Source organism: Mchenga conophoros, linkage group LG11 (genome assembly GCF_057382185.1).
Source record: "Mchenga conophoros isolate Kocher_MC1m ecotype Shallow Benthic linkage group LG11, M_conophoros_male_GT1.1, whole genome shotgun sequence".
NCBI lineage: Eukaryota > Metazoa > Chordata > Actinopteri > Cichliformes > Cichlidae > Mchenga > Mchenga conophoros.
The window spans coordinates 39721500-39742462 of record NC_140536.1 but is presented as its reverse complement, the minus strand read 5'-3'; the positions used below and the strand labels follow the sequence as shown (position 1 = coordinate 39742462).

Sequence of the window (20963 nt, the reverse complement as noted above, 5' to 3'; positions counted from 1 at the left end):
TTTCATTAAAGCAAAAGATTTTTCAAAACAAACAAACAACGCATTTCACTACATAATAACCTATGAAAATGTTTTCAGTGCTTTAATTTAGTCAGTAACGAGTAATTATAGAAAACGCGCCACTCGATGAGAAACGGAATTAAGTAGTAAAGACCACACGACATCATTTAGTTAACGGACAACATGGATGCATTAAATGTGGAAAAAGTACGGCTACCCTCAAATTTGTTTTAAAATAAAACTCTAAATCAGTTAATTGGGGTTAGCATGTTTGAAAAGTCTATTTTTCATAAACGAGTATAAACAGAACGTGGAGACACTTTGTGGCAGTTTATCATGGCATTGTCAGAAAGTGGGGTTTTGAGTGGTGATATTAACTGTACACATCCTGGAAAAGAAGAGTCGAAAGACCAAGCGAACACCCCCACTGCCAGGGTTTTAACTCTGGGGGAGCAGGAAAGACTGAACGGTGAGCGGGCTCTGGTGTCTGACTTCAAACAGATGAAGCTGGAGAAAGAAGCGCAGAAAAACTGGGACTTGTTTTACAAAAGAAACACAACAAATTTCTTCAAGGATAGACACTGGACCACCAGGGAATTTGAAGAGCTCAAGGCATGCCGAGAGGTGAGAAAATATTTACAACAGACCACACCAGAGGAGGTTCATTTACAGGATATTAAACATAACATCTGTATGTTTTGAAATATTTGAGTTGTATGACTGCCATGCATGTGGTATTGTGTGAAATAGATAAAAAAATTTACTGATTTTAATGTATACAATGGACACCCTAAAGGAAAATTAAGGCTTCACAGGACATGACTTGACATTATCAGCTGTGTAGTTTCTGATTTTACTTAATTACCACCTAATAAAGTAAATGCTTTTCTCTAGAGCTGATATTTAGAGGTCAGTTAAAAGCTTGCAACTTTCAACAGTAATTTAGCATAAAGGATATTGTAAAAGTTTTTAAGTGAGTTTTTGGAGTTTCACTATTAAAAATCATTAAGCTGAGTTGAGAGACATGAGTAGACTAATACCTTGTGTTTGTGGCTATTTTTTTTTCTTTTTTTTTGCCTGTCCCGTTTGGCTCTTTTGCCATCAGAATTGTTGTCTAAAGGCAAAGAAAGATGCCCAACGGATTTACTTTACCAAATTGACCATCCCAGCCTTGCCGTAATGGTCCATTTGATTCACCTTTTATTGTTTATTTTATTTTCACTTACTGAATACGGGACAGACTTGACTGGGGGAAAGAAGGGGAGAAAGAAAGAGGGAAAGAGAAACAGCTGAGAAGAGGGACGGGGGAGAAGGGCAAAAGACAAAAACCAACAGAATGGGCAGAGAAAAAAAAATGCATATATCAATCACCTGGATCACCTGCTGAGAAAGAAAAAAGAAAGCAAGCAGAAGAGAACAAGAGTAATAGAATAAACAACATCACAATGATATATGGGAATATGACAGTAAATACTAAATATTAAACATTATTGTGCAGCACATAAGATCAACAGAACACAGTGTGCTTTGAGGTAGGAGCCAAATCGGGCCCCTTTGGAGGTGGGGTGCCCCCGGCCTCTCAGCCTAGGGCTCGGTCACTCAGGCGCAGCTGGGGGCCGGCGGAGCTCACGGGCGCGTCACTGCAACTCCCCCTGACTTCTGCTCCGCGGCTGCTGGGCGAGCCCTCATCTGGGACTCTCCTCAGCTCTTACTGGAACAGTGGCGCGGCTGCCCCTCTGTTGGTCTTCCATGGTCTCTTGTGTTCTGGGGGCCTCTGGATGTCTGGAGTTTTGATCTCCTCCATACCCGCTTCACACCCTGGAGGACGGGGCTGTGGCCCCCCCACACTCCCTAGCAGATCATTACATGGAGAAACCTTTGGAATGCAAGCATGCTGATCCACACAGGTATGCACACATGGGTATTCACAGACACGGACTAAAGCTTTCTTGGCTGCTGCCTCAAAGCACACTGTGCGCTGTCTATCTTGCGTGCTGCACAATATTGTTTATTATTTAGTAAATATTGATATCTATGACTAGCTAGTTTATTGTGATGGTGCTTTGTTTTCTCTATTATTATGTTGCTCTTTGTTGTTTGCTGTCTCCTCTGTTTGTTTTTTTTGTTTGTTTGTTTTTTTCTCCATACAGGTGACCCAGGAGTTCTTTTTTTTTTTTTTCTCTCTCTTCCCCCCCCTTCTCACCGTCTCTTCTCCTCTTTGGTTTTCTTTCTTTCTCTCCCCCTCTCTCTCTCATTCATTCCTCCTGTCCTATTTATTAAAAAAAAAAAAAAAATGACAAAGGATGAACTGAAGCTCTGCCATCACGTAATGTCGCATACTGCTGTTTCTGATGTCATTTAAGAAGAAAAAAAAAAAAAAAAAAAGGAGCCAAAAAGGGTGTAGTTTGTGGGTGTGATCACCCGTGTGTACACCTGTGAGCATGGACACGCTTGTTTTTTTTTTTTTTTTTTTAAAGGTTCCTTCATGTAATGATCTGCTAGAGGGTGTGGGGGGGCCACAGCCCCGTCCTCCAGGGCATGAAGCAGGTATGGAGGAGATCAAAACTCCAGACATCCAGAGGCCCCCAGAACACAAGAGACCAAGGAAGACCAACAGAGGGGCAGCCGCGCCACTGTCCCAGAAAGAGCTGAGGAGAGTCCCAGATGAGGGCTCACTCAGCAGCCGCGGAGCAGAAGCCAGGGGGAGTTGCAGTGACGCGCCCGTGAGCTCCGCTGGCAGCCAGCCGTGCCTGAGTGACCGAGCCCCAGGCCGAGAGGCCGGGGGCACCCCACCTCCGAAGTGGCCCGAGCGAGCCCCAGGCTCCAGGCCCCGATAAGCGGCCGCCAAGGAGTGAGCCGGTGTGTACCTGGACGCCCATCCCCGGACACAAAGAACCACCAACGCACCGATGTCTGAGGGAGTCCGCCACTGGCAGGGGAAGTGGTGGTAGGGGGAGATAGGCCTCCAAACCTTGGAGGGCCTGAGATGTCCCCAGAGAGGTGGCGCCTGACACCCAACCTGACATATAGACACAGACATACAGGCACACACAGATACAAACATCCGTTCCCACCCTCATGCTCTCATATGCACTTACTCCACACTCAACCAACGTGGAGACAGACATAAAGAGACGCTGTACACACGATCACACTCCCCAAGCGTACTCTACAAACCGGGTCTAGGTACCCTTGCCCCTGGAGGGGGGAACTGCACCCAGACCCAGGTGGTGTTACCCTTTTCCCTGCGGTGGGGAGAGGCAGACCGCCCCGACTCCGCAGCAGCAGGGAGGCCCCACACTCCAGACCGCAGTCGGACGGCCAACTCCTCCTCCTAGCCCCCCCGCTCCAGCAGGCCGCAGAGAATGGGGGTGAGAGAAGACTCCAAACCTCCCTCCACCCACTCATTGTAGTGTTGATGCATGTGTGTTCTAAGGTGCATTTAAAACCCAGGAGGGCATGGAGCTACCTGCCAGAGAGCAGCAGGTAAGCGCATGGTCCCTCCTGCTAGCCCTCAATGTCTACGTGTATTTAAAATTGAGAGGTGGGCGACGACGCCAGGGGTGAGGTGTACACCCTGATGGTACTTTGGATTCCGTGTATCGTGCCCACCCCCAAGATCCTATATGTATGTGTAACGAGAGTGTGAGTAATGTGAATGTCTAAGTTGTGGGATAAAATTGAGGCAGAGGCAGCCAGGAGGGGACAGGGGGGGGGTAGCCTCCTCTGCACCCTGGTGACATACCCCTACTCCAAGGTCCTGCATGTGTGGGTGGTTGTGGTGGAGCGGGAAGAGGGAGGCAGCTGGAGATGGGGAGGGAAGGAAGGGAGGGGCAAGTGACCCCTCCCTGGGGCCAGCTCCCTCGCTGACCCCAGTAGGCACCCCCATACTCCGCGACCTACCAGGGAAAGGGGGCCCAGGCCCATCCAGACCGGGGCCCAGTGCAGCAGTGCCTCCCGGCCCCACATAGCCCGGGACATTCCACCCAACCCCACCACAGAGAAAACTGCACCCACCCCACCATCCACTCATCTTCCAGACTACATAAGACAATAAACACCCAAGGAAGCATGGAGAACTATTCCTGGAGGCCACTTGAAGAAATTACAAGAAAGCTTACTTAAGAGAGTTCCGGCTGTGTTGAGGAATAACAGTGGTCATACCAAATACTGATTTTTTTCAAGCTTGTTTGATTGTACAAAGTCTGTTTTTACCTTAGATACTACATTTGTTTGTGGCTATTTTTAATTTATCTTTGTCCCATCTGGCTTGCAGTTTGAGTCCCAGAAGTTGGTGCTGCTGGAGGCAGGCTGTGGTGTTGGAAACTGCATCTTCCCTCTGCTCGAGGATGACCTCAACATCTTTGTTTATGCCTGTGACTTTTCACCACGAGCTGTTGAATTTGTCAGAGTAAGCTCTATTAGTGAAGCTGTAATACTACTTTACATTCAATGGATTCAGACATTTTAACCTGAGAATCTTGGAATCAACAAAAAGAAAAAACCCCACTGAATTTTGTAAAAAAAAACATTCTTTCCTTTGTTTTCTTTGTGTTAACAGCAAAACCCTCTGTACTGCCCCGACCGCTGTTGTGCCTTCCAGTGTGATTTAACTAAAGATGACCTGATGGAAAATGTGCCAGAAAGCAGTGTGGATGTCATCACACTCATCTTCGTCCTGTCAGCTGTCCATCCTGACAAAATGAAGCTGGTTTTGGAGAACATTAGCAGGGTGAGAGCAGAGATGGCGTGTGGATAGATTTAGTATAAGTCTGTACTCCCAACAGCTTGTATAGTTTAAATGAAATGATAGGTGGGAGAGTTCTCTCCTACTGGAACTACACAAGCACTTGCTTTCTGTACTCATAATGTGGATAAAACGAAATGTTTGATTGAAAGAAGCCTTTAATCTGATGATGTATTTGGTGGTTAATTTCTAGATATGCTTTTAATGTGCCACATTAGTCAGATTGAAATAGTTTAATGTGATTTGCATGTGATCTTAAGGTTTTGAAGCCTGGGGGATTTATCCTCTTCAGGGACTACGGACTTTATGACCATGCCATGCTCCGATTTAAACCCGGAAATAAGCTGGGAGAGAACTTCTATGTACGGCAAGATGGAACTAGGTCCTACTTTTTCTCTAAAGGTCAGTAGTTTATTTTAAGGAAGTTATTTTTTGTTGATACTAACTTAGCTTATCTCTATAATTAGATAGATATATATTACCGGTTTAGAAATGTGTGAATTGAGGCTTCAGACCTTTTATTTCAGAATATCAGCACATTCATATGCAACAACATTGACCTCTCCTTCCTTGGTCACTCATTGTTGAGATAACCTTTTCAAGTAGAGAAGGCTCAATTTATGCATTTCATCTTTTTATGACGCATCAGAAAATCTCTAAACCGTTTTCTTTCTTTTTTATAACTGCCCTCAGAGTTCCTGGCTGAGCTGTTTGAGAAGACGGGCTTCAAGTGCGTTTCTAATGACTATGTTCTTAGAGAGACTGTCAACAAGAAGGAGGGACTTTGTGTACCCAGAGTGTTCCTGCAGAGCAAATTTATGAACCAGAGAGCTGAACTTTGCGTTTGTCGTCTCACAGATCTACAGAGGTTTTGCAAAACATAGCACTGAAATGTTAGATAAAAACTGGACAGTAAAAGGTGAGGGAAATGTGTGCCAAAACTTTACCAGAATGGAAATTGGGCCATCAAGGTAACTTAGCAGTATGTACTCCTGTTATCTGCTGACCAAACCACCTGAGGAAGGCTCCCAGAAAAGCTCTGCTCCCAACATCTAAAGGGATTTGATTGGATTTTTTTCAGGGGAAAGAAAAGGCATTAAACATGGTTGTTTAAACGTTCACAGTTTGTGATACCGTTCTGAGAAACACTTTAAATATAAACCAGTAATATGATTGCTAATAGAATTATGACTTTCTTGCCCTTCATTCCCCTAATATTGAGTTCAAGTCATCATTTAAAAATGTATTTTTTTAAATAAATGTATTTTATTATTTTCCCACATATACTGTGAGAGGACATGGTAATCTGTGTTTTATAATTTCCCACTTTTTGATGTGAAATTTTAAAAAATTGTTGAGGATGAAAAAGCAAGGCCTCTCATTCTGTTTGAGGTTCACATTTTATGGGCCATGAATCCCTGTGGTGGATGTATGGATATTTCCACGTTTAAGAATAAACATGCTAAATTTGCGCCTTTTTTTCTAAACTATCTCTCCTTCAGACGATTCAATGAAAACGTCTTCCCTGGCAGATGTCACTGAATGTTCATTGTATAGAAACAGAGAAGAAACCTTTAAGGCTGCTAGGATGCCAAAATCTAAGACATCCACATTGCCCAAAGCATAAATACAAAATAGATAATTCAATTATCTATGAGTTATAAATTATTATTCTGTAATGTTTTTCAACTTGTAGATTAAGACATTTCAGTCTATATGAAAAACTAGATGAGCAAGTGTGTGAACAACCTTCGAATCTAAATATTTATTGTGAAGACGTTTTATTTCCTTTGATTTCTGAGTAGCAATCAATTCAAAGACTAACAGTAACACGGGCTACTAAAAATGCATAAATTAAAAATCTATTTAATGGAGAAAACACAATAACAAAAAATTAATGACAGGAAAATTATTTTATTTTATTTTTTCTTCCTTGTACCCATTTCGAGGACTCCATATTAAACAATTTAGTTGATAAAAAATTTTACATTGATCACACTGGAAAAGGTCTTTTGAAGCATAAACACCTGTAAGCAGTATGAGCACAAAGCTATCAAAGTTCTCAACTGTGACACACAAAGGCCTAAAAGAGAACTGCCCTTACTACAGTACCATCAGCTGCTCCCAAGATCAACATGTTTGCCGTTGTTTCGATTTAACAACAAATATAAGAGCTTTTATACGTGAATGCAGTTTAGTTAAGTTTTGCATTCATGTATGTTTGCCTTCATCGTACTGTACATTCTGCTAAAAAAGACCACTGTGGTGAATCGGTTTAGGGCCTGTCAAGCTACTTGCAACATGCACTAAATGTGGCTTCCTGTTCAGCAGCTGTGTCGCCCACTGACTTTCCCAGTTTAGAACACATTAAAGATTTGTTGTGCCTCTCAAAACAGAAATGTAATTTGGTGTTTGACACAGTGCAATTTATTGGCATCACAGTGTTTCATGTCACAGATATGAAATTACCATTTTCAGATTTTATATGTTACCCAGTGGTGAAAGTAAAAGATTTTGGGCGGCTTTAGAAATCACAGTGAGTATCAAAATTGCATAAATCCCTCTAAAATTTAATGTAGTCAAATAAAATAATCCAAAATGACAATTATTTGAGTGAATGGGATGTGGGTAAAGATTAAAATAATAAATATTTATATTAAAACATAATTCAATCTTGTAATATATTGAGCTAGTAAAGTGGGCTATATTGTTTAAACATTTCACGTATGTTTTTAAACATGAACAAATATGCATTTTCATGACAGTAATTTCATAATTTGCTAACTAGTAAAGCTGGACTAGTACTAGATTACAATCATGAAGATTGTTTCATTAATTAACACAATGTAATATTCTGATTCTGAAAACGTTTTCTGTGGTTCTGGAAGAAAAGTTGTGGTTACCAAAAATGTAACGAAATTAAAATTAGTCTCATTCCTGAGAAATTGCCATTTGCTTCAGTTCTACGTAACAAATTTTTTCATGAATTAAGACACCCTTAAAAATGTTGAAAATTGTGATTAGTGAGATCCGGTGATATGTTAAGCGAGGTGCCCTATTTAATCTGACCATGCACGCTGCTTTAAGACTGACTTCAAAGCAGTACAATGCAGTTGATACAGTTTCCTGTCCCGTGGTTTGGCTTCTTCGAGCTTTCTACTAGTAAAGCGAGAAATGAAAGTGCCAAGACAGTTAAAGATGCTCGTACCAGTTCATTCTAGGTTATGGTTTTTTTTACAATCATTAAATAAAATATGATGAATGATTTTGATCAGTAAAATAAATACAACTAACTAATTCTGTTGGAGAAATTAATGTTTTATTAGTATTTCTGCTATATTTTGTGGGGATTATTTGTATTGTTGAGTTTTATTTTTTTATTACATTTTCTTTCTTTATGATTTATTAATCATCATATATCCCAATTCAGGTTAATTATTTCTGCCGTGGCTACGTGCTCTCTAGTGTGTGGTTTTAAAAAATAAATAAATAGGTGAGTATAAATTTGGATGATGACATTGTGGTCTGAGAGATAGAGGCAAGTTCCAACCTTGATATTTTTTTTTAACCTGGTGATGGTTGCTGTGGCTTTTCACACCTTTTTTGCAACCAGCTACTGCACCGACACAGTCAAACCAGCACGTACTTAAAGGTCTGTTTGTTCCACTGAATCTCTCCACATTGCAGCAGCCTGGGTTTCTTTCCTTCTCTGCTTTCACTTTCAACATGTGTGCACAGCATGGCTTCCAGGTGCAATTTTAACGCTTGATTGTTATTAATTTGTTCGTCCAAACTGCATTTTGTTTAATTTCAGTTTCCACACCAAATTATTCTGGCAATGATGACAGAATCTGATATCCAGAAAGAACTGCATTTACTTAGGTCAGTTTAGCAACATATTTCTTTATTCTTTCTCCATGTATTTTTAATGTTCCCTTAGATTAGTCCAAAATTCACAGCACTAGTAAAATACAACCTAATATATACAAAGTAAAATTGATTTGTATTATAATATTAGCCTCCCCTATTCTAAATGACACAGAAATAAAAAGTAGCTGCTTTGGGACTACTACTACTGTATATTAAAGAGATTACAGACAGAGGAGTCGTAGTGATACGATAAATCTTTAATATGCAACTGAAGCAGTTATACTCTATGATGAAACATTAAATTTGTAAAAAAAAAAAAAAAAAAATCATTTGTTGCTGTGATATAAAAAAAATGGTGAAAATATGTTTGAATCCATTTACTTCATTCAGCCAAATCAGAGGTGTTCTCGAAATGCTTTTTGAACAATATTCATCAAAGTATCCATCCCAACAAAACAGCTGCCTCAGTCACTGATCTGTAAAAGAACAGACAGAACAGCAGAATGAGACATCAAATCCATATGTGGTAGAAACTGAGTTTATCTCCCCGCCTTCCCACAAAGTTAAAAATTACAAATATTTCAACTCCTCAAATACAAAGCCGTACTGAGGAGTAGATTGTTATAATCAAAGTTCAAAAATAATAATGACATATTTAGTGACTCTGATCATGAAAATACCTTTGACATCAACAGTGATAAAATGGCCCATGGCTGTCTCTCCACTTGCTGTACACATAGCCTTGCACTGAAAGGTACCAGCATCCTTTGGTGTCACGTTGAGGATCTCTGTCACAACCAGTCTGCGTCTTTTCCCTTCAGAGATTGTCTCACTCACTGTTGTGAAGTACTTTTTGGGGTTAATTAGCTCAACACTTCCACCGGTGACATCATGCCACACAACATGCACCACACCACACGATTCGAAGTCGTAATGTGCCTCACAAGTTAGTGTGACTGATGAGCCTATAGACGGAGTGAATGTCTTCTGTAGGTAGCGGACTTCTAAATTATCTAGAACATAAAAAAAACCCAGTGTTAATATCTCACTTCATGAAAATAAATTGAATTCCCAAATCATTTTTGAGTCACTTAAAGTCAGTGCTACTGGTGTGTGTTAAAATATCATCTGCCCAATGGGAGCTGTTCAAAGAGATGGTAAACTGGGTGTGATGGGTCTTTTATGATGTTTGTTGTTTTCCAGAGACAGCAGGATGTTCTGATATTGTTCGGAGCAGGTATGTGTGTTGTTTTCTCTACAGTTATATTAACTCTATGAAGGGCCTTTTTGTGAGCCCCAGAGCTACTGCTTCTCATTATCAGGACATTATAGGTCAGGACACTCCCAAAAACGACACCACCCATGTTGTGGCAGGTTGAATTTCCTGATAGCTGCCTGGAAGTTTACTCACTGCTGTGCTTTGTCGATCAAACAGTGCATGTTTTTTTTTCTACTGCTATCTGCAGTTTTAAGGATTACTAATGAAAATATTATTGCTTATGTTTTTACAGCAAGAGTAAAAACTAGATGTCTAGGTTTTCTTCATAACAAAATAACAGATCAGTAATTGTCAGATAAATTGTGGTTATATTTCATTCTTCCTTGAATTGCTTACTTTTTCTAACAGAAATAAATCAAGAAAAGTGAAACTGTATCTTTGAAATACCTGATATCTAGACATTTTTTTTTTCTGCTACCGCTAAAAAGACTTATGAGGTCATGCAACTTTCACTGAGAAAATAGGGACTCAAAGCACACTTCCTCTTCTAATAAACCACTCCTCTTACTGGAATGTTGTGTAAGCTGACTACCACACCCTTTTCCCTATCGGAGTTATATTCAAATGTATTATCAAGTGAAATGGCGATGGAGCTAGACCAAGAAAAGCTCTGCTGTTCCATATGTTTGGATTTACTTAAGGAGCCAGTGACCATTCCCTGTGGGCACAGCTACTGCATGAATTGTATTGAAAGCCGCTGGACTGAAGAGGAACATAATAAAAGCTACAGCTGCCCTCACTGCAAACAGACCTTTGCACCAAAGCCAGACTTGGTGAAAAGTGCCATGTTTGCTGATTTGGTTGAAGCCCTGAAGAAACAAGACTTCAGTTTGCTCCAGCTGATCACTGCTATGCCAAGCCTGGAGATGTAGCCTGTGATTTCTGCACTGACAAAAAGCTGAAAGCCCTCAAGTCATGTTTGGTGTGCCGGATCTCCTACTGTGAGCTCCACCTTCAGCCTCACTACGAATCCTCTGCCTTTGAAAAGCACAAATTGGTTGAACCGCTAAAAATCTACAGGAGAAATTTTGCTCTCATCATGATGAGGTGATGAAGATCTTTTGTCGCACTGACCAGCAGGCCATCTGCTTTTTGTGCTCTGTTGATGAACACAAAAATCACGACACAGTCTCAGCTAAAGCAGAAAGAAACCATAAGCAGATGAAGCTTGGGGTGAGTCGGGAAAAAATCCAGATGAGAATTCAGAACAGAGAAAAAGATCTGAAAGTTCTTCAGGAGGAGATTGAGGCCATCAATTTCTCTGCAGATAAAATAGTGAACGACAGCAAAAAGATCTTCACAGAACTAGTTTGTCTTGTTGAGAAAATGAGCTCTGCTTTAAATGAACAAATCAGATTCCGGCAGAAAGCTGAAGTTAATCGAGTTACAGAGTTAAAGGAGAAACTGGAGCAGGAAATTGTTGAGTTGTGGGTGAAGGATGCGGAACTAGAGCTGCTCTCAAATACTGATGACCACATCCAGTTTCTACTTAATTACCCTTCACTGTCACATTTAAGTGAGTCCACAGACTTGCCCAGCTCAGATGTCCATCCTCCCCTGTACTTTGAGCATGTGACAGAGGCTTTGTCAGAGATCAGAGGTAAGCTGGAAAATGTTCTAAATGAGGAATGGCCAAAAATCTCACTAAAAGTGACTGAAGTGGATGTTTTACTGCCAATCCCAGAGCCAGAGACAAGAGAAGAATTCCTACAATATTCTCGTAAAATCACGTTGGATCCCCAGACTGTCAACCCGTGGATATCATTATCTGAAGGCAACACAAAAGCAACAGTGATGAGAGAAAAGCAAATATATGACTGTCACCCAGACAGATTCATTCACTGGCTTCAAGGCCTCAGCAAAGAGAGTCTGACTGGGCGTTGTTACTGGGAGGTTGAGAGAAGCGGTGGGGGAATTTTAGTAGCTGTTGCATACAAAGACATTAGCAGAACTGGGGATGAGAGTGGATTTGGAAACAACGACAAGTCTTGGGCATTAGGATGTTTTGACTTTAATTACTATTTCAGACATAACAATACGAAAACTTTACTCTCAGGCTCTCAGATGCCCAAAATTGGGGTGTTCCTGGATCACAGGGCCGGTACGCTGTCATTCTACGGCATTTCTGAAGAAATGATTCTCCTTCACAAAGTCCAAACCAAATTCAGTCAGCCGCTATACGCCGGAGTCTCGGTTTACTGGGCTGGAGACACTGCTAAGTTGTGTAAACTAAAGTCAACTTGGTCAAAAGAGGTTGATGGATAAGATACTGCTTTTAATTACGTGAAAAAGGGAGATTTGACCTGTGCATTGCATTCTGTAACCCCTTAATGCCTATTATATCATATTGACACTGAGTTTTTTGGGGGGTGTTACTCCTCACTTTGTTCTGGTCACTTTTTAAATCCAGTGTAAAAACAAAAGGTTAGTATAAATGTATCGATGATGTCAAATACTGAAGGTCAATATTATGTTGTAAGCAGTGATACACTCAGGCTTTATGTTTATGAGTGATGCTTCTTTGGTATTAAGTCAGTGAAAAGATTAGAATAAATATTTCACATACTGTAACATTTTCTATTATTCCCAAAACCTTTAAGCCTCACTTTCAAGTACGGTTAATGGTCAGACTACAAGCTGTTATTAACACACATTTGATTGTAACAAGGTTATACTGCCACGGATATGTCTACATACATATTCTTATATTTAGATGATTTTCTTGGCTTAATGTAGGAGTATAATTAGAAATGACGTATCATGTATGGTTTTATTGAGATAGATTTTCTGGCGATGACACCATCCGTTATCAAGAAAATAAAATTTAGAGAAAAAAAATTAAAAATTGTTTACTAACCTGTCTCCTGAGCAAACAACAGCGGAAAAGTCATGAACAGCACCACTGCAAAGCCAGTAAACCATGACATTGTAGATAAGATACAACAGCAGGAATCACCAAAGATGAACACGAGGACCACAGCACAAATGGCAGACTAGGTTATAGGTTTCACATAAGATGCATGAACACCACTGGCTGCAATGTGTGAGTGTGTTTGCAGATGCGTGGGTGGAGGATATGCAACTCTGTGCTCAGCTATGTGTGACTATCTGCATTCCTTCTGACCACCACAAACCTACTGCCTCTCTTTGCACTCTGTTGAAAAAACACTTTTTTGTTGCCTTGAATGCAGCTTTCACTTTTACTGAGCACTACAGTTAAAATTCAGACTGTCTTGCCCCTGTCTGTGTTGTCAGGGGCAACTCCCTGCACCATCTTAATTGTGACTAATTGTTTTGTTTTTATTTTTTCACTGGGGATCGCACTGCAAAGACTGAACTATAAGTCAGTTGAAACCAAGAATAACTTGCACCAGACTGATGGAAGAGAAAAGTGTGGGGAAGAAATAGAACAACTCATGATTTCAAGCAAATTGTTGATAGAAGTAGTGTACAGTCAGACAGCACTTCACATTGTAAATGGATATGACCCAATCCATACTACTAAAGCAGCCTGTTACGTCCCTCTGCAGCCTCTAATCTGCTCAGTGTGTTCAGCTGGTGCTAATTGGCCACACCTAGTCAGGTGTGGATAAAAGCATACCTGAGGCAAGCTTCCCAGGGAGCTCACTTGTCTTTGCCTTGGTGGCATCAGCCATTTTAGCCAACCTGGTTTTCCATTTTAAGATAAAACCTCTTCTCACCCATACTCTGGTATTCGTCTCCTTTTTTATGTTGCGGCTTTTGAGCCGGGTCGTAACAAGCCCAAGTGTTTCTCAAAGCAAAGAAATGAGATATTCTTTGATGGCCAAGCCAGTCAGAATATTCAAGCTAGTAGATCTCATTTTTAGTAGAAGTAGATGTACATAAATCTTAGTGAAGAATACTGTATAGAAGAATACTGGGTATATCCATATGTACGCGTGTGTGTATGTGTATGTGTGTATAACTTGCACATATCTTTCTTGTGTAAATGTACATTTGTTTGTGTTATTGTTTAAATACTTACGCTATTGTGTATTTCACACACATGGAGAGATGCCAAACTGCCTTTCATTGTTCTTGTAACTGTGAAAATAAAGAGCTATTCTATTCTCTATACCTTTTCCAGATCCACTGCATACAACAGTCCTGTATCCACAGAGGGTAAGATAAAGGATTCTGCTGCTACCAGAAAATCAGCATCCATGTACGTTTACCAATATGTGGGCTAGCTCATAATGATTCAGACACTTTTTATTTCCTATTAGTTTCATCAGGCAGTTACACATATTTTAAAGTGAAAATTGCCTAAAACAACTCAGAAAAGTTGGTTCTCAGTTACTGTTTGAATATAACATGGCATCATTATAAAACCATTTGAATCACATTATTTAAACCACCATAGTCATGGCTCTGATATTAGTGTGACAGCAAGAATAAAACCTGGCTTATCTTATTTAGGCAATAAGTAACTAATGAGCTTAGTGATGACAATGTGGAAGCATGAAGTAAAAGCCCAAGATCCAAACCTTCCCACATTATCTGTGAATCACCATGGTGGCTGTGGACTGTACAGAGTTGCCTCCAGCAAGCTCCAGTAATATAACTCTAGGCATATCATTGTATCCCAAATAATATGTTAGCCTGAAATGAAATCACTATGTATTGTTAGCAGCCAACTACCCAGAAGAGACTAACATCTACTAACAGTTCACATGGTTTTATATGAGACTGTGTATCTATTTAACTGGTTAAAACTGGTGGGGAGTGGGAGGCACTGAACTAAGAGGTGACTGATATCAGGCACCAATTATCGTGTATACAACTGCCCCCGCACATTGTTTTATACTCATATGTCTGCAGGTTTCTAAGTAATTATTCAATCAGTAAAAAATGTTTACTTTTTGAAATGAAGGCCTGTTAAGATTTATTTTATTTTATGGCCACATGTCTCCCAATCTAAACTCAAGCAGGGTTGGGCCAAACAACAACAAAAAAACTATTATCTAATAATCTATAAAAAATAAAGACAGTTAATCTCAATCAGTCCTCCACAAGACTTCTTGGAAAAATGAATTGCTCACCAATAGGAAGGTATTATACATTTTAAAGAAACAAACCTATTTGTACGGCTTTGTGCAAGTTAATAGTTGTACTGAGCACATGTGCTCCCTAGATGGGGCTGTTTGCATTTAAATATTTTTAGGCAACAGTCGGAAAACCACTGTGGCAATTCACCTCAGTTCATGTTAGTAAATACTAGTTTTGCAGTTTTAAAATACTAAGTATGGATTAGGTTACTTCAGATGACATATAGCGTCATAACTGTAACAACTTTGGTTTGGGGTTTGAAATATATGCATATTACAGTCTTGCTTCTGTTACTCATTTTACATCATAATTTGAGTGATGAATAAACAAACACTGATTTGAAAAAGTAAATATTCTGTTCTATGTTGAAATTATGCTGTAAAATACCTTACATGTTATCCATGTTGTCTTACATGTCACAATTAATGATAATTTTGCTACTTTTTTGTTATTACTCTTTTACTTCCAATATTTTTGGTCAGATGTGAGAGACAGATTTAAAAAGGGCCTAAACTGTATTAGAGGAAGTGAGTATTTACCCTCATGTTCCACATCACACAGCAAAAGGTTGGATGTTAAGAAAATTATATGAACAGTTTAGTAAAATGTGTTTTTCATGTTTTCAGAAACAGTTTTAATCCAAAAGGAGCATCTGTTCTTTCTATATTTTCTTCCTGATATGTCCTTGATCTAACACAGCTGATTTAAATGGCTAAATTACCTCCACATGTCTTGAATTTCTCCAGAGGCAATGAACTATTCATTTGATTCAGGTGTGTCAACCCAGGGTGATATCTAAAACCTGCAGGACACCAGCCCAAGAGGCCTGGAGTGCGAGACCTCTGCATATGACCCCTTATGAGCAAGCGCTTTGGCGACAGTGGGAAGAAAAAACTCTTTTTTTTTCTAACAGGAAGAAACCTCTGGCAGAACCAGGCTCAGGGAGTGGTGGCCATCTGTTGTGACTGGTTGAAGGAAGGAAGACAATAAACAACTATAAATCTATTTAACAAAAAGCAAATAAACACTAGGCTTGGTAAAAACGTGCATAAATTACATCTATATATTAACATTATATATAGATGTATATATAGCAGGACAACATTAAGGGCTTTAAATACCAACAGTGTAGTTCATGAACTCATAGGGAAGTAAAATCGCATGACAGTGTGATACAGAGTAATGGCATGCAATGACTTTTGCAGAAAGGAAAGGACACACACACACACACACACACACACACACACACACACACACACACACACACACACACACACGCGCATTGACACAGAAATCTGCTTCCACTACTTTTACTACATGAAAACATACTGCCTTGTGTTTTGTTTATGCTGACAGCCTCCTGCAGCTTACTGCAATCTAAATGACGTCTTCCCTTTTTCTTCATTTATTCATGGCCGAAGAATTAGAAAATATCATTATTTGTATAGCTAAATAAATATCTACAATGCTGTCAAAAACAACTTACTATCAGATGAAAATTGGGAGGATTTTTGAGCTTTCTACCCAGACAATCCAGAACAGAGTGCACACAGCCAGTCTCTGGTCTCACGTGGCTGCCAGGAGGCCTGCAATGACTGCCCTACACCATCACGCTCATTTGCACTGGTGTCAGCAACATGTGCACTGAAACCTGAACATGTTGATCAATGTTGTGTTGAGCGATGAGTCCAGATACGGCCTATGGCAGTTGGATCGCAGGTTAAAACGTGGAAAAGACACGGAGAGCGCTATGCTGACTGCTATACCGATAGGGTAACAGCTTTTCTCATCTCCACCAAAAACAAGGCTTGTCATCACTGGATCTCAATCCACAGAAATACTGAGATGGGATATGGCATTTCCTCAACCAGAGAAACTCTATCCTCCAAAATGGCAACATTGCCCCAACAAAGCAGGATTTACCACTGACTACCTCCAGAATTTGAGAGTAAAATAAATACTGCATTTAGTCCCGTGCTAACTTGTGGGATCAGCTTGTGCTTGACTTTTGTGCAAGAGCGACCAACACAGCTATACTGGCAGACTTGCGCTTAATGCTGGTTGAAGAATTGGATACCATCTCACAGCAGTATGGGACCAAACTGGTGACCAGCATAAGGAGGAGGTGCCAGGTTGTTGTGGTTGTGTAAGGTTCTTTCACGTGCTACCGATGATGGTAGAGTAAATGTTATGACGGAACATTGTTTTCAAAGCTTTCACTTTGGTAAATTTTAACATTTTTTAAGCAATACAAAACAAGCTAAAACAATAAGTTGCCCCTCTGAAAAACTCAAAGCAAAATGAAAAGCAAGTGATGATGTCACATTTACTCCTCATTGTTAATTTTAGTCTCAAATCACTTGGCCACGAAAGGAAATGATGAATTTACCCTCCCCTTTGAACAAATCAAGGAACTAACTACTTTAGAAACTATTACAGTCACAATTTACAAGCCAGAACACGTTCGCTGAACATCGGTTCAAGACTGTCAATAAAGAAGAATGGAACTACGGCACTATGTCAATTCATCTGTTGGTAGGAGAGCGAGGACCAGAGACAATCAGTCAGGTCTAAATCTTTAATAATTAAACTTTGTTTTGTTTATGTCAACCATTTCTGTCATTGCTGTAATTTATAGAAGTTACATTTTACTTCAAATAAGCAGTTTATAATCATTCTTTACAAGCTTCTTTTGTCTTGCTCCATCTCTAAAAGACAAAAATAACTATGTAGTTTACTAAATGTGCTAAATGTGTGTCTGTGCTTATTTGAAGTGCATACATTTTCTATATGCTTGTAATACATTTAGGATTCCTTAAATTCCAAATGCCACTAAAAAGTTCTGGTTTGTGTTTTTCCAAACCCAGCCAGTGAAATATTTATTCCACCAGCGTATTTTGTGCAGCGTGTTTTTTTTAAGTTAAATTTGTAATGCAGAAAATGAATTAAGGGTAGTAATAATAATAATAATAATAATGTTTTGAGGAAGTAGAAGTCTTTGACTTCTCTGAGTCTTTGAGAATGTAATTTCTTTTGGAAAAACTTCATTTTACCTTTTTCTTTTTTGGTGAGTACAGTCATAAAACATTTAGATCAGGGGTGGGGGAACTCCAGGCCTCAAGGGCTGGTGTCCAGCAGGTTTTAAATATGTCCTTGATCTAATATAGCTGATCTAAATTACCTCCACACGTCTTGAATTTCTCCAGAGGCATGAACTAATCATTTGATTCAGGAGTGTCAACCCAGGGTGATATCTAAAACCTGCAGGACACTGGCCCTTGAGGCCTGGAGTGCGAGACCTCTGCATATGACCCCTTATGAGCAAGCGCTTTGGCGACAGTGGGAAGAAAAAACTCTTTTTTTAACAGGAAGGAACCAGGCTCAGGGAGTGGCGGCCATCTGTTGTGACTGGTTGAGGGAAGGAAGACAATAAACAACTATAAATCTATTTAACAAAAATGAAAGGGTGATGTCCTCCTGGAAGTGAAAACCCAAGAAGAAAAAGATGAACAAAAAAAGGAAGACAGTAGACCATAAAATTATAATCAAACATAATGCTAAATAGCTAAATGTTGCCCAGGCCCTAACAAGTAAAGAATCACCACAGGACTTCAAAGGCACACAGTTTTTTTTTTAAAATGAATGAATAAATTGTGCAGGCAAGACTTGGATTGCATAATTTGATTTAATAACTTCAAAGAAAATATTGAAAAGTAACATTTACTCTTTTTTTTATAATGCTAATAACAGAATCTTGTTGGATTGTATATGTGTGTTTTTGCCTACCCGTAGGAGGAGCAATAATCTTAAAGTTGGTTGGAATCAGCTTTGGTCTGCTGTGCATCATCCAGTCTGCTGTTAATGTTTATAGCTGGCTCCAAGCTGGTGCGTATCAGCCCACACCTTCCACAGAAATGTACTACAAACCCAGATTGATGGCTTAATGAGCAATGTTGTGTTTAAAGTAGGAGTTTTCTGTATCATTAGGGTCACTTTCTTTTTACTTGACTAAATTACTGTGGAAACCTGCTTAAAACACATAACCTGACTGGGAGTAGGTTATGTTCCATGTCTGAGTCTAAAATTAGCTGGAAGCACTACGAGCACATGCCAAGTTAATAAAATTGATTTCAGTTCAATCTGCTGAAAAGTGATTCCCATCTTAGTTTGTCAGCTAAAAAAAAGTCTCCTTTATTAAGCTATGGAAGAATAACATGTATAAATGTTATTTATATTTATAAATGTTAGAAATGTTATTCTTTAGACATTAAAATGTCTAAATGTATCCAGTGTTAGGTTTTAGAGCACTAATCTGCAGCCATCACCTTAGAAATAAACAGCAGCACTGAGCAATAAAATAATTAACTTCTGTTAAAGTTTTTATCTTACCACTCTGCACTAAATCCCATCATCATTATCACGTTCTAATGTCTGATTGGAGAAGTAGCAAAGGAATCATTTTGTGCAGAAGAAGAATCAAATCACTTACAAAACACCTGTTCTTATTTGAGCGCACACAGAATATACGGCAGAAACAGAGAAAGTCGATAAACATCATAGAAATAGCCGTTATCTTTGGCTGGAGCTTTAGGTTTTGTCAAGGCAGCAAACACAAGAAACACAAAAAAGTCTGGTTGTGTTGAGCTACACTTGTAGCATACCCCTTAGATCACATTAAATATAAAAACACAGCAAACACTGACTGGAGTTCTACTGACTGATTGTAGTGGGCTACACAATCTGATGCTATCTTCAAGTTAACTACATTATTTTTCCTTATTGACTTCGTTAAATTCAATCAGCTAACACCCTTTAATTAGTTTCGAAGACTATGAGTCCTGGATGACATTTCAGAAAGAACAGTGTTAAATTAGCCCTGACCTGAATGCAAATGCGTTTCCCATAACACTGAGTAGCAAGTCAATGTATAACATGTAATTAATTACAAACATTTAATTGAATTCCTCTTCTAGATGGGACTTCAGGTGGCTCAAAAAACAATTCAACGTGCAATATCACCCTATTGTCACCTGATGACATCTCAGCTGTACTCTTAGAGAGAGACCAGTTGCTTCAGGAGAAAAAACAACTTACTGAAGCGAATGATCGGCTGAATCAATATAACGAAAGACTGCTTGAAGAAAACAGCCAGCTGTATCGACATGAAACACAACTCATTCAAGAGAAAAAACAACTGGAGAAGAAGAACAATGAGCTAAAGGCCACCAATAGACACCTAACTGAACAGAAGAGGATGTGTAATGACAATATCATCAGTCAACAAGTTCAGATAAGGGATCTTCAGTCCGAACTAGACAGGGGTAAGTGAATTAAATAAACAAAGTTAAATTTTGCAATCTATGCTAGTAACATGATTCAGCGATGCCCTGGCCTCCATCTCCTCCAGCTCTTCTTTGGTCACACTATGGCATTCCCAAGCCAGACATAATCTGATATAATCTCTCCAGCTGCTCTACTCTGAGGTTTGCCCAATTAGCCAAGCTGCTCTAAGGCTGAGCCCAGTCGCCCTTCGGGAAAGCTAATTTCCACTGTGTTGTATTGTATCTTTGATCTCATTCTTTCAGTCATTACCCAAAGGTCATAACCATAAGTGAAGGCTGGGACATAAATGGACCAGTAAATCAAAAGCTTTGTCTTTATACTAAGCTCTGTCTTCACTACTACAGACCGATACAGTATCTGTATTACTGCAGACAAGGGTCTAATACATCTGTCAATTTCCCATTCAACTCTCCCCACCTGGTGAACGTACCCCAAAGTACTGAACAGAACAACATCATCTGCAAAAATCAAAGATGACATTCTGTGACCGATTCTGTCCATAAAAATTAAAAACTGAATGAGCAGCACTAGCAGAATCCAAGATCCATCGAGAATGATTGAATGATTGAATTATTGATGGAAGTGCGGACCAAGCTCCAGCAAAAGGTAGTGTAAAAGTAGCTGAGAAGTGAAATCCCCCTAAAGATGCCCACT

The 20963-nt window shown here is 39.6% G+C and overlaps 3 protein-coding genes across 3 annotated transcripts; 2 read left to right on the top strand and 1 right to left on the bottom strand.

Moving 5' to 3' along the window:
* The first annotated feature begins 128 nt into the window (after positions 1–128).
* LOC146565095 (tRNA N(3)-cytidine methyltransferase METTL6-like) lies at positions 129–5631 on the top strand. The gene is made up of 5 exons (XM_085290230.1): positions 129–624; positions 4277–4411; positions 4562–4732; positions 5008–5149; positions 5441–5631. Exons 1-5 carry the CDS (start codon positions 337–339, stop codon positions 5629–5631), a joined length of 927 nt encoding a protein of 308 aa, XP_085146356.1. The 5' UTR covers positions 129–336.
* A 3383-nt stretch (positions 5632–9014) lies between these two features.
* LOC146565094 (uncharacterized) lies at positions 9015–13012 on the bottom strand. Its single transcript, XM_085293008.1, has 3 exons — positions 12754–13012; positions 9298–9630; positions 9015–9093 (listed from the first exon to the last, which is right to left on the bottom strand). The coding sequence occupies exons 1-3, from the start codon at positions 12821–12823 to the stop codon at positions 9086–9088; spliced, it is 411 nt and encodes a 136-aa protein (XP_085149134.1). The 5' UTR covers positions 12824–13012; the 3' UTR covers positions 9015–9085.
* Positions 10461–13510, top strand: LOC146565093 (tripartite motif-containing protein 16-like protein). The gene is made up of 2 exons (XM_085290632.1): positions 10461–10724; positions 11026–13510. The coding sequence occupies exons 1-2, from the start codon at positions 10478–10480 to the stop codon at positions 12159–12161; spliced, it is 1383 nt and encodes a 460-aa protein (XP_085146758.1). The 5' UTR covers positions 10461–10477; the 3' UTR covers positions 12162–13510.
* Positions 13511–20963: the final 7453 nt, after the last annotated feature.